This window comes from Thunnus albacares, chromosome 11 (assembly GCF_914725855.1).
Source record: "Thunnus albacares chromosome 11, fThuAlb1.1, whole genome shotgun sequence".
NCBI classification, from domain to species: Eukaryota; Metazoa; Chordata; class Actinopteri; order Scombriformes; family Scombridae; genus Thunnus; species Thunnus albacares.
This window is the reverse complement of record NC_058116.1, coordinates 12,581,986-12,594,023: the sequence shown is the minus strand read 5'-3', so window position 1 is coordinate 12,594,023 and position 12,038 is coordinate 12,581,986. Positions and strand designations below refer to the sequence as shown.

The 12,038-nt window shown below is 40.8% G+C and overlaps 1 protein-coding gene across 6 annotated transcripts in view; it reads left to right on the top strand.

The window, feature by feature from the left end:
• Window positions 1–11,196, top strand: part of myo16 (myosin XVI) — a 109,479-nt gene extending 98,283 nt beyond the window's left edge. For 5 of the 6 annotated variants that reach the window (XM_044365911.1, XM_044365908.1, XM_044365910.1 and 2 more), the window contains one exon: window positions 7,752–11,196. In XM_044365911.1, coding sequence (XP_044221846.1) covers window positions 7,752–7,922 — 171 coding nt within the window. In that variant the 3' untranslated portion in view covers window positions 7,923–11,196. Of the gene's footprint in view, window positions 1–935; window positions 1,040–7,751 lie in introns of all 6 variants that reach the window. The other variant, XR_006405997.1, reaches the window with a different exon arrangement.
• Window positions 11,197–12,038: the final 842 nt, after the last annotated feature.

The window sequence follows — 12,038 nt, the reverse complement described above, 5'->3', positions numbered from 1 at the left end:
CAAAGTCATCTACGTACTCTGAAGAATTAGCTTGGTGGGCAAATAATTATATATTAGATTTACAGTATAATTTTGTATAATTTCCCAACATTTCAGTTGATTTGTTACAACCTGTATGTATCTGTTGCCAAGTATTCACTGGCACAAGACAAATTACAAATATTACTCTCACATCTTCTCTATTTCAGTTCCAACCCTCTCTTTAACACACACACACACACACTCACTTTCTCCATTTGTGCTGTTAGGAAGTGAACGGCTGCCATAACGATAATTGATCTAAAGATGTTGCCATTGCAGCCTTTACAACACACATGTTCCACCCCTATAATGGTTTCATCTGGAAATCATTTTATAATGAAAAAAAAAAAGTCTTACATAATAGTGTCCACACTGTAAATACTCTCCTCAATATTCTTTGTTGTTATTGTTTCACTGCATGATGTATTACTGGATACAGCTGCTCTTGTCTGCACTCAAAAGAAAGTTTCACCGCACTGAAACTGATTCAGATTCATCACAGACTGTATCAGTCAGTGATTGAGTAGGACTGTCAGTGATGCCTGAAGCACAAGATTGAGCAAAGCACACAGTGAGCCACTTTCAGAGCAGCGTAGGACTCACCATCTACAAAAGAGAAGTGAAGGCACGCTGTGTACCCACTTCACAATCCTCAGGTTGACTAAATGTTAGATCCACGCTTCCACAGCTGCATCTTTTTTGGAGCTTTTGTGTGCCAGCACACCCGTTTTGAGGCTGTGTAAGTCTTTGAACAAGTTTGAAGCACATTCTTGGTGCTAATGTAATACTAAGGTTTTTCTCAGAATGTGAACAATTGGGCTGTTCTCTTGTACCCGAATGTATCTCTCTTTCTCTGTCTCCCTTTGATTCTAATGAGTTTGGCTATCACTCTCACTACCTCCTTTATCTTCCAGAGGGGTCATCTCAACTTTTCACCGTTCGGTGCAGGGGCCGCCCTCTAAAACAGCGAGGGGGGCAGGGGGGCTCACTGGAAGCCCTGTCCACATGTAGGGATGTGGTGAGTGTATGTCATGCCTCGCTGCTCTCCACCCTTAATAGCAGTGTTTTTCATAGACCTATTGCGGGATCATGCCAGAAGTGACCCCTATCTTGTTTTTTTTTAAAAAGGCTTCAGAAGTTGGAAGTTTAAAGTACGTGTAATACTCCACCCAAGTCTATTTTTGGAGTATGGAATACTTCCCTCCTGTAGACTTTAAAGGTTTAATCCTTTTTAGAGAATGGAGGTTGTGATCATCATGAATCCATTCAAATCACAATGGATTCAATAGTATTTATGGCAGAAAAAATACCATTACAACCATTAATTCGCTCAAAATTTCTGGTAGTCTTTATCCAGAGATTCAAGTCAAGTGAAAAGTTGGGTCCTTGAAAAAACCTTGAAAACCACTGCTTTTGCAGGACATCATCTCAGCTTTACCTGTTCCCTTTATTTATTGTGCTTGCTATCCTTTAAACACTGGTCTGGAATCAGATTAGCTATCTGTCCTTTCTCCTGGGGCAAAAAGTCTGATCCTAGAATCAGTGACGCTTCTGCTTTTCTATCCCCACTTGTCTTTTTTTTTCTCCCTATTTCTGTTAGAAAACTGCAGCTCTTTGGTTCATCTCAGCCCAATCAGTTTACCTGCACATTATCCTTTCCTATCCTTGCATTTCTCTGTGCAGGCATATTTATATCATTTAAAATGTCTAGATAGCAGATATGTCAGGTATATTTGTAATGTGGATGATTGATTCTGTAATTACTTAGTGCTTAAGTGCACTTTCATGTATTGTACTCCTAAAGGTGACAATTACTGTTCAATTTGAAAGTTAAAGTCATCAGCTATTTTGTCTGCTTTTCTAAAACCTTTTAATTGTTTTTAAATGGAGCAGATTTCTCCCTTTTGATTTTTGAAAAAAATGACAGTCAGCATCTTAAAGGGAAGGTTTCAAGGTTGCAGCTGCTGGAGGAAAAATGCAAGAAATAAGAGTTTTGAAAAGGTTCTGCCAAGATTTTCTGCATTTCAGTTTAAATTACTTTTGGTCAATATTGGATATTGGTAAAAATACATTTTTATATTGTGCATTCCTGAAAATAAATGAGAGGTGATTGTAATGGTGATTGAGTGTTATAATAAATGCATCTCGTAGTGGACAGTGGGCATCCCTGTTTCCTTGGACCTGGCCAATTCCAGTGTACAGGCAAATGCGCATACATACCAACACTGATATTGAACATTGGACCTTTGACTAAGTGTGTTCAAGAATGGGGAGCTACAGTTTTTAATGATGCTTATTCATCTGATGGGGTTTTATGTTGCTAAATCCATCACACAATCCTCTTTTTAAACCTTTCTCAGACCCTTTTTTAACATCTAAGAGTTTTACAACCTTTAAAATCTTCATTCAATTGTGCCTAATTATCTCTATGTTAGAACTAGTCAGTGAAAATATGAGAGACAGGCTGTGTATGCTCACTGTTACCATTGAAACACGGAAAGAGGGACGCTTTTATCTTGGTTCCTTACCTCACTAATCTGGCGTGTTGTCTGGAATATGTTGGTTACCATGAGTTCCTTCAAGAGTTGGGAGCAACTCTGTGACCTAGAATGCCTTTCAATTAGCTGCATTCCAGATATGTTTATGTAGGATCAAAAGATCTAATGGGATAAATGAAAAGGAAAGGATGAAGGAAGACGAGGGGGACGGTTAACTCGGTTAGGAATGAATGGACTGGCTTGTTTTGGTTTCTGTAGTTACTAGTCATGAGCAGTTTAGACTCATTATACGCAGAATAGACTCACTGCTGAATTATTTGATGGCACCGAGATTATAATTTGTCGTCTATCACTTCATGGTCTAGGCAGTGATGAAATTTAAAGTGGGAGAAGGACTGTGCCACATGTTTGCTTCTCAGAATAACAACACTTACAGGTTGAGAAGGACAGACAGAGAGCCTTGTGTTTCTGCATGAAATCCCTGTGTGTGTGCCAGGGTTAAAGCATATGTGTGAGTAAAGGTGTCATGCTAGTTTCTCAGAAGTTTCCCCATCACCTAAACTATCCAGTGGCAATTCCTGGGAAAGAGCTCACACATAAGTCATCAATGACTACCATCATCTCTTCCTCTGCAGGCACCCTCTCTTTTTCCACCTACTGCGGTCTCTCCTCCCATACATCAGTGTGTGTAATCTGGTTGTAATTTCTTCTGTGACACTTCATAGATTCCATGGAGGGTTTCTTTATTTCCTTCTTCTTTAATGGTGTTTCTCCTGTTATCTATACAATAGTGGTTCTAGAAGTACTCACCATTTAGAGACCTGTTTTTGTATTTTATTTATATTCTTTGCTCAGAGTGTCTATGTGATGCACACACATCCTTCCTCCCTTGATCCCCTCCCCCACCCAAATGTAAACCACGGGTAGGGAGCCAATATCCAAACCAACATGTTAATGGATGGTAATGTTATGGTAAATAGATAATGCAGGATGACTCTGGTCATTCTGAGCTGTCACTCACAGATTGGATGTTCTAAGGCCACAGAGTATGACAATAATCTTTGAGCTTCTCCACACAAAACACATATTTCAGTGCCAAATGACTGTACACGCTATACAGGGCACAATCCAACACATATACACATAGACTGACAAATGTCATGTAAGTTTTCTGATTGCTCCCATCCAATGCCTCAATCAGAAAATGTTTTATGTAGGCTACTATATGAAATTTGGTGCAGCAGTTTAATAGTATTTGCTTTTACTGGGGCGGCTGTGGTTCAGAAAGTAGAGCAGGTTGTCCACTAATCGAGTGTCGGTTGTTCAATCACCAGCACTACCTGTCGAAGTGTCCTTGTTTGAGCCATGCAGGCCTTATCACCCAACATCGGCGGCCGATCTCACTAATGCACTTCAGGCTGAATGAGAGCAAATCCCTGCAGTTAGGTTTAAAAATTTTACAGAGAGAGCAGAGAGTAGCGCAGCATATTACCCATGCCCATGGCCTTGGAATAGATGTTCAACAGTCACATATAGGTGTCAGTGTCTACATACTTGTAATAAGGCAGAGTTTTAAGCATGAGGTAAATATAATTTATGTCGTATTACCTATTTAGTGAGCAAATCCACAAACTATACATCTTAGATTGACAGAACTTTATCATCATTACATTGAGTTTGTGTGTGTCTCCTGGCCTTATTCTTGTAGTGCCTGGTGTAAATATCCTTTAGGCAGGGTAGAGGACTGCCTACTGTAGGTTCAGCCAAATGAACCAATCTTTGCAGGGCCTTGAGGTCCTGTTTCCGTACCAGGCAGTGATGTTCCCCATCAGGACGCTCTCCATGGTGCAGGAGTAGAAATTCCTCAGTATTTGAGGGGATACCCACAATTTCTTCAAGCGTCTGAGCTGAAACAGTCTCTGCCTTGTCTTTCTCACCATTGAGTCAGTATGCAGTGCCCAGGTCAGGCCCTCAGTGAGGTGGACACCAAGGTACTTGAAGCTGTCCACCCTGTCCACCGAGGACCTGTTGATATTAAGGGGCGCATCCTTTCCTGCTTCTTTCCAAAGTCCACTATCAGCTCCTTTGTCTCACTGATATTCAGGAGTAGGTTGTTGTCCAGACACCAGCAGGTCAGGTCGTCTACTTCCTTCAGTTAGGCCTTTTCATTGTTATCTGTGTTCAGGCCCACAACAGCTGTGTCGTCAGCAAATTTGATGATGGTGTTGGAGTCGAAGGTGGCTACACAGTTGCGTGTGTACAGGAAGTACAGCAGGGGGCTCAAAAGGCAGCCCTGGGGTGTGGTGAGATTGAGAGTAGAAGAGATGTATCCACCTACCCTCACCACCTGGGGTCTGCCCGTCAGGAAGTCAAGGACCCACATGCAAGTTTCGGTGAAACAAGGGACATTACAGTTCCTGATATCGCGTTGGAAACGGATGCAGGCATGGAGGTTGTCCGGTTAACTATCCAACACCTGTACATTGGCTAGCAGGATGCTTGGCAGAGAAGATCCATGTGGCCAGGATCGCAGACGGTGTTTAATCCCTCCACGTTTACCTCAGTGTTTCCGCCGATAATGAGATGGATGCAGAGGTGGACGCAGAGATGGTGTTGCTTGTCTATGTGGTCAGTATCATAGCTTGTGTTTATCTCCTTCACCTTTTCCTCAATGTTTACTCGAATGTTTACATTTGAAAACCTCGACTGGCCAGGTAGCAGAGTTGGCAGGAGGAGAGTTTATAAAGTGGTGAGTTGACCATTTCTCTATTATAACGAGTGACTCATAGTCATATATTATCGTTGTCCAATATTATTCAGAGAGGTGACTAGATAGGTCTGTGCCTTCTAGTCAATCTATTTGTGTGTATGTAGACAATGCCGTGTGGAATGCATCACTAAATGTACTGAATGCTTGGCAATATACAGGGAAAATGTTGCATTATAAATACTGATGACTTGGAGTACGATAAAAGTCCCAGATCAGAGGCAAATCGGCACTTGCAAATCGGCGCTTAATCACTATGTGTGAACTGTTTGAAGACACAATCTGAGAGACTTGCCGATGCATCACAGACACCCAAAAGATATCAAGCAGGCTAAATATCTGGACCTGTCAGGTGGGCGAGGAGTCGTAACACCTGCAACACGACAACATCAACAAGCATGGCTACAAGAAAAGTTCCCTGGTCTGTTTGGACCCAAGAAATGGAGGAAAATTTAGTTAACTTTGGCAAGGAGCACCAATGCCTTTTGAAAGAAAAAAAATCCTGTCTCGCACATGGTATTGTGTCATTTTTTTGTGTCACTTCTCACATGTGTTTTCGTGACAAAATGTAGTTTGGAGACCATACAGACTCTTCGGGGATTCCTCCTGGTGAAAGATCTTGTAATGTTTGACCTCCTGTTGTTGATCAGTGATGTAGTGTGCAAACCACAACTTCAAGATTCCCGATTACTAGACAGAAAGTTATGTAGTGTGAACAATACAGTGATCTGACGACTTTGAAATTCATGTAGCGTGTGCTTGGCAAAAGATTTTGCCTGTGATGTGCAGTTTTTGTTGTTTGCCAAGTGAAAAGAGGACTACAAAGAAGAGATTTATCTGTTTTCCTGTGGGCAGAGGGCTCTACAAAACCAAACTGGAAACAATCGATTTAGCTCCCTGTTTGTACTTTAGAAGTGATGAAAAAATGGTGGAGCAGGGGGAGGGAACAACTGTTAAATTAAAAGCAATGACAGAATAAAATCAAGTTTTAATATGTGTTTAGGAGAATATTAAAGGGTAAGGCTGACAAAATATTTTCTATATTTTTCTTTTTGTCATTACAATCAGCACTGTTACTTACTATGAGTCAATCCTACACACATTGTCCTGGTGCTGTAAACTCTCTGTAGCACGTCAGATGTGTCCCCAACAAATGATCCATTTATTTCTTTTTGATTAACATTTTCAGAAAACTACAGTGCCCAGCTGATTTAAGAAATTACTTTGCCTTTTTTTAAAAAAACAAAAACCCAAAAACCACCTGCTTTTATGCGCATTTTCAATTGGCACATAAAAAATATCTGAGTGAAAACACTGGAGAAAAAAAAAGGCAAAATGACACAGGAGTGTTATCACCACCAGCTGTCTATCTTGATGAGCCCAAATCCTAATATTCGCATAACATTAGTAGGTGGAAACACATATTCATTCACATTTTCATTTGCCGATTATCTGGAAATGTGTTTAAAATTTGTGCTGCATTTGGATGGAATGTTACTTGGAAAGTACTGAGAGACCCATCACTGGTTTTGGTATTTTCTCGGTATTTGTTGACAGTAAGAAAATTATACAGTAGAGTAATGCCTGCTGTATCCTTTAAATCTCATCTATAAGCAAGAGGACACTTTTTTTGCTGTTTAACAGCCCGTCAACTGCCACCATTATAACCTCCATGTCCTAATCTGGTATGGATCATTTGAGCTCAGTCATGTTGCTGGCATTACCGACTGAGGGAGATTAGAATTCCTGTCTGATTGATTTACCTGGGTATTGACTGGCAGATGACTGATATGCTCCATACAGTTTGTGCGTGTGCATGTGTGCACTTGTGCTATTTGACCTGTGAGAAAATAGAAGAGACACTTAAGGTCCTCACTGCAGGCTTCCTACTGTCATTCACAAGATCTTCATGTATGAAGGATCCAGAGACAGAATATGGAAATGAGTTGCTGTTAAAACTGTCAGTCAGAGAAGGATTCCCCCCACTGCCTCCTGCTGTATCAACTGCCTCATGAGATCGCTCGGTTCTAGCCCCAGATTCATCTCTGTATTGTTTATTAGAGTGATTCATGAGAAAAATTGTCCCACTGTGAGTGGAGAAGTGCAGTAATCACTGTCTCTTTCAAGACGACGGATCAGACAAAACTATGTCCTATTATTCTTGCTTGTAGGTGATAATCTGTAATGGCAACATGATCAGAATATGATATTTTAAATCTTTTTTTATCTGTTTATTTAAATGGGTTTTTTGTTGTTTCATGGAACCCCTACTTGTCATTCACACTCCACTCTCCCTACCACCTCCAATCATAGCCTGGTCATTTCAGCTGTCTGCCATCTACTTGTTGATCCGTCCAGGAGAAAGTAATCATTGATGTGATTTTAATGTAAACACACACTAATCTTTCCTCTCAATTTCTCTCATCCTCTCTCTTCTCTTGGCTCACCCTCCACCCCTGCCTCAGGTGTTTCAGAGGCTACGTCTGTCTAACGGGGATGAGGGCACCGCACTGGGGGAGCTTCTGCGATGGCGGCAAGCACAGTGTGAGGGGCGGAGTGACTGGAAGCACCGCCCCCCTCAGTCTCCACCCCTGACCCCCACGTTGCTCTGGACCAACAGGAAGGCCTCTCCATGACGGATGTGTGGTGCAGGCACATGTATTGGCTATGAGGTTCCTCCCTCTCTTTCTCCTCAGGCGCACATGCTCTTTTTCTTTTTTTTTTCTTTTTTGTTAATGTGGACCAAGTAACCTCAAAGCCCAGGGGCTAGGCCGAAGCTCTAAGCCCCAAAGCATGAGCCTAGTCCCTGGGCTGATGGTACTGCCTCTCCGCCTTTGAACTTGACTTGTGGAGGACGCCCCAACCCAACCTGTAAAATAGAAGTTCAGCACTATGTGATGCTAACACGTGTCAGCCATGAAAAATTAATGGAAGTAGACACAGTGGAGATTCCTGGGAAGCTTTTTTTGATCAAATATTTTATGAACAGAAAGAGACAGAAAAATTACGAAAATTACATTATTATTATTATCATTGTTATTTATTTTCAGTTCTTCTGAGATATAAAATATATAATGGAATTGCTGGATTAAAAAAGGAAGCAAAGGAGCTCCACCCCAAAACATGGTGCTGATTAAACTTGATGTGCTGTCCTGTGATGTTCCCATTCATGAGTGCTTGTGTGAGAACACCCCCGCCCTCCCCTCTCTCTGAAGTTTACAAGTCAATGCCTTGGACGCCTCCAGTTTTTGGCATCGGTGAACTGGCTTAGACATGGGTCCTTTTCAGGTATACAGCTCTTCACTTAGCCCCTCACGTCTGGGCTCTTAAGTGCTACTGCAGCCCTGGCAACAAGCGACCAGGAGTCAGGGTAACCTCAGTAATATCCGAAGGTGCACTTCTCTTCCCCATTGTTACCACCAGCCTTGAGGAAAAAAACCTCTGGCCAAATGCAAACTACTGCACTTACCTTTATTATGAAAAGGGGGTCCAACGAACAACCTACATTGGTTGAAGGTATAAAGGTAAAGCTACAAAAAAAAAACATAGCTTTAGCTGACAGGTATATAGTTCATGTTGTGAACATGAAACTCTGTGCCAAAGTAACACAACTTGTGACAGATATGTGTAAACGAACAAATATAATTATACAAACATGTTGATAGTCATATACAGTATGTACAGACTGCGCAAATGACATACATGACCACATGTTAGCTTTGGTTCAGCGATGACTCCACGGACTGTTTCTAAATAAATCAAAAGAACATGTTGAAAAGATGGAAAAAAACAACAACAGTGTGCACTCAAAGTTGCGACTTAACTCTCATTGTGTCTCATCAACAGCTGAACAGTTGCATACATGTTCAGTGTTGTTCAGGAGACTGTGCAGAGCTCAGGAACTCGCGCACAGATGAACTCGATGTTTGTACAGATTCCTTCACCTTGGGTGTGTCCACTCATACGCCCATTACCTTCCATGTCAGCCCTCTCCTTCCTTCATCTCCTCTGCCTACTTGACCCCAACAAACAGACCCTCTTTGACCCTCCCCCTAACTTCCTAATGGATCAAACCGGCTCTACGGGTGTTTCCATAGTAACCGCTCTGTAAATAGTGACCAGTGTCATATGTTCTAGCTTTTACTATAGCAGGAAAGCACAGAGATTGAATTGAAAGACAAGAAAAGAGATGAGATAATACTGTCTATGATGGTGAAACTGAGATTTAAGAATGTCTTGGGTCAGATGCAATGACTGAGGTAAAGAGAAGAGGTTTATTTTAAAATGTGAATATCTTTTTTTCAGAATGATTGTCTATCGCTATGAAATTCTTTATACTCTATTTAATATTATTTGTTTTCCCCCTCTCGACCCTGTTGTTCTGTTCCTATGATGCAAGGCAGATGTTTTCATTGTATCTGGATGTTTTATTGCACAATGTTTATGTGGTGTTGTGTTGACTTCTGTAATGGGCTGGGTGTGTCTCGACAAGCTGTTTGATCTTCGAGGATCGGTCTGAATTGTTAGAGCTGCAAAGTATCAATAGCTGTAATTGATTTCTCATTCCCACTGATCACCCACAATGTTTCCAATTGATTCAGCCTTACGAATTAGCAGCACCATCACAGTATCGATCTCAGCTGCTGTCGGCGCATGAAGGCGCACAAATATTCAAGAGGAATTAGAAGAGACCACCGATATTCACAACATATGGCAAATCAGCTGAGCTGCATTTTCGACTGACTGGCTGAATGTATAAACGCAAATTTTATTTGACTGCCTGTGTACATGGAAGGAAACCCTGTGTATCTTATTACTGGAACATGCGCCTGTATCTAAAGAGTGTACGTAACTGCTTAATGTGATTATTGTCTTCAGAATTTATGTATGCAGTTTTTTTCAAAGCAAGTTAATAACGATGCAGCATTCCTGATAAGGTATTGATTTGCTCCATGATTCACACCTTGTTTGTTGTGATTGGGGTTGCATGAGTAGCGCTTCTGCGCAATGCATTACTATGTGAAACATTTTCATCATGGTGCAATTCAGCTCACTTACACAAGGATTTAAACCAATCTGTGATCAAACAAAGTAGACAGGAACAAAGATCAAGCTAGTCAACCTTGCCAATGCCAATGAAAGAGAATTTATAACCTCTATATTGGTCCTTTGTTATAAAAATGTTATGTGCATCGCTATGGTTTTGTGTATAACCATGTTTACTGAGATCATGAAATGAGGACATTGTTTTTTATTGTCTTTTAAAGCGTATCAGTGCTTTTTACCTTGCATGACCACATGTTGGGCCTGGTCCCTTATGACGAGTTCATGCTGGAAAGATTAAAAAAAAGGCTATCAAATGTGAAGGACTGCTTCCCACTGCACTGTGAATCACTGCACTGTCCCCTGTCTCCCATCTAGACGTTCGTCATCCATCCATATCCACCCTTAAACTGGACCGGCCCGCACACATGTCAGCGGCCTCATATCCAATCCCTGATGACCTAGCTCAGTCTGTCTAAGCATACCAAACTGTGGCGGCCAGATTACTGCCAGTATCGTTGTTAATCAGGAATCTATAAATCCTCTGCTCTGAGATCAGCTCTCTGGTGCTACAGCCAGTGCAGAATGGCCATTTTATTGTCCCCAGTCCATGTATAGTTGTCCTAAGAGACACAATATTTTAGCACCTAAACAGGGGTATCTCACTGCCTTTCATAGTGTTGTCGGTTTTTTTATTCTATTCTTTCTTTTGTACATGACATACAGTATATTTGAACCTGCATACATACGTGTTTGTGGAAAGAAAAAAGATCGTATGTGATATTTCATAATTATTATGTTCCCAATGTTTTATAAGTACTGTACCTGTACAGCAATAAAGCACAATTGTGGCAATGCTTGTCTTTATCCGTATGTGTCTGCATGTACTACTATCCTTGTGAGGACCACTTTTAGTTTGAAACCATCATAGTGAGGACATTTCTGCATTGTTGGGACATTGTGGCCGGTCCTCACTACTTGAAAGGGCTGTTTGAGTTAAGAGTTTGTGGTTAGAAGCAGGTCAGGTTAAGGGTTGGGGTTAGGTATTTAATGGTGATGGTTATAAAAGTAGGGCTAGGGAACACATTGTGTTAATGAGGTTACTCACAAGTATAGAAAGACAATCGTGTGTCTGTGTGTGCTTCATGTTAGTTTTAGAACTCAGATGTAATGATGGTGTGAGTCTATATGCTTGGTGCTGTGGTAGGAGAGGGAAAATCAAGGTAAACTATTTAATTATTGTTAGGTATTTTAATCTATAATAAATTTTAATCTTTAATCTGAACAGTAACTAAAAACTAAAGTTCTATTTGTAAATGTAGTGTAGAGTAAAATCTATAGTATCTTCCTCTTAAATTTAGTGGAATAGAAGTATAAAGTAGTAATAAAATGGAGATACAATTAAAATCAAGTATAGTACTTGAGTTCATGTACTCAGTTATATACCACCATTGGCATGCCGTGTATGTGTATATGTGTGTCACTATAAATATCTCTATTTGCATGAAGCACACAATATTACAAGTGAAGATTGGCCTATGCAAAGCTAAATGAGCAACAGTTAGTTGTGGACATTAATGTTTTGCAGCAAACAGCAGTGAAAGCAAGATTGTAACGGTAGAACACAGCTATATAAGTGTTACATGTAAATTCTCTCTTACCTCACTGTTATTGAGCCATGCAGGTAGTTTGGGTTTCATTTACACAGG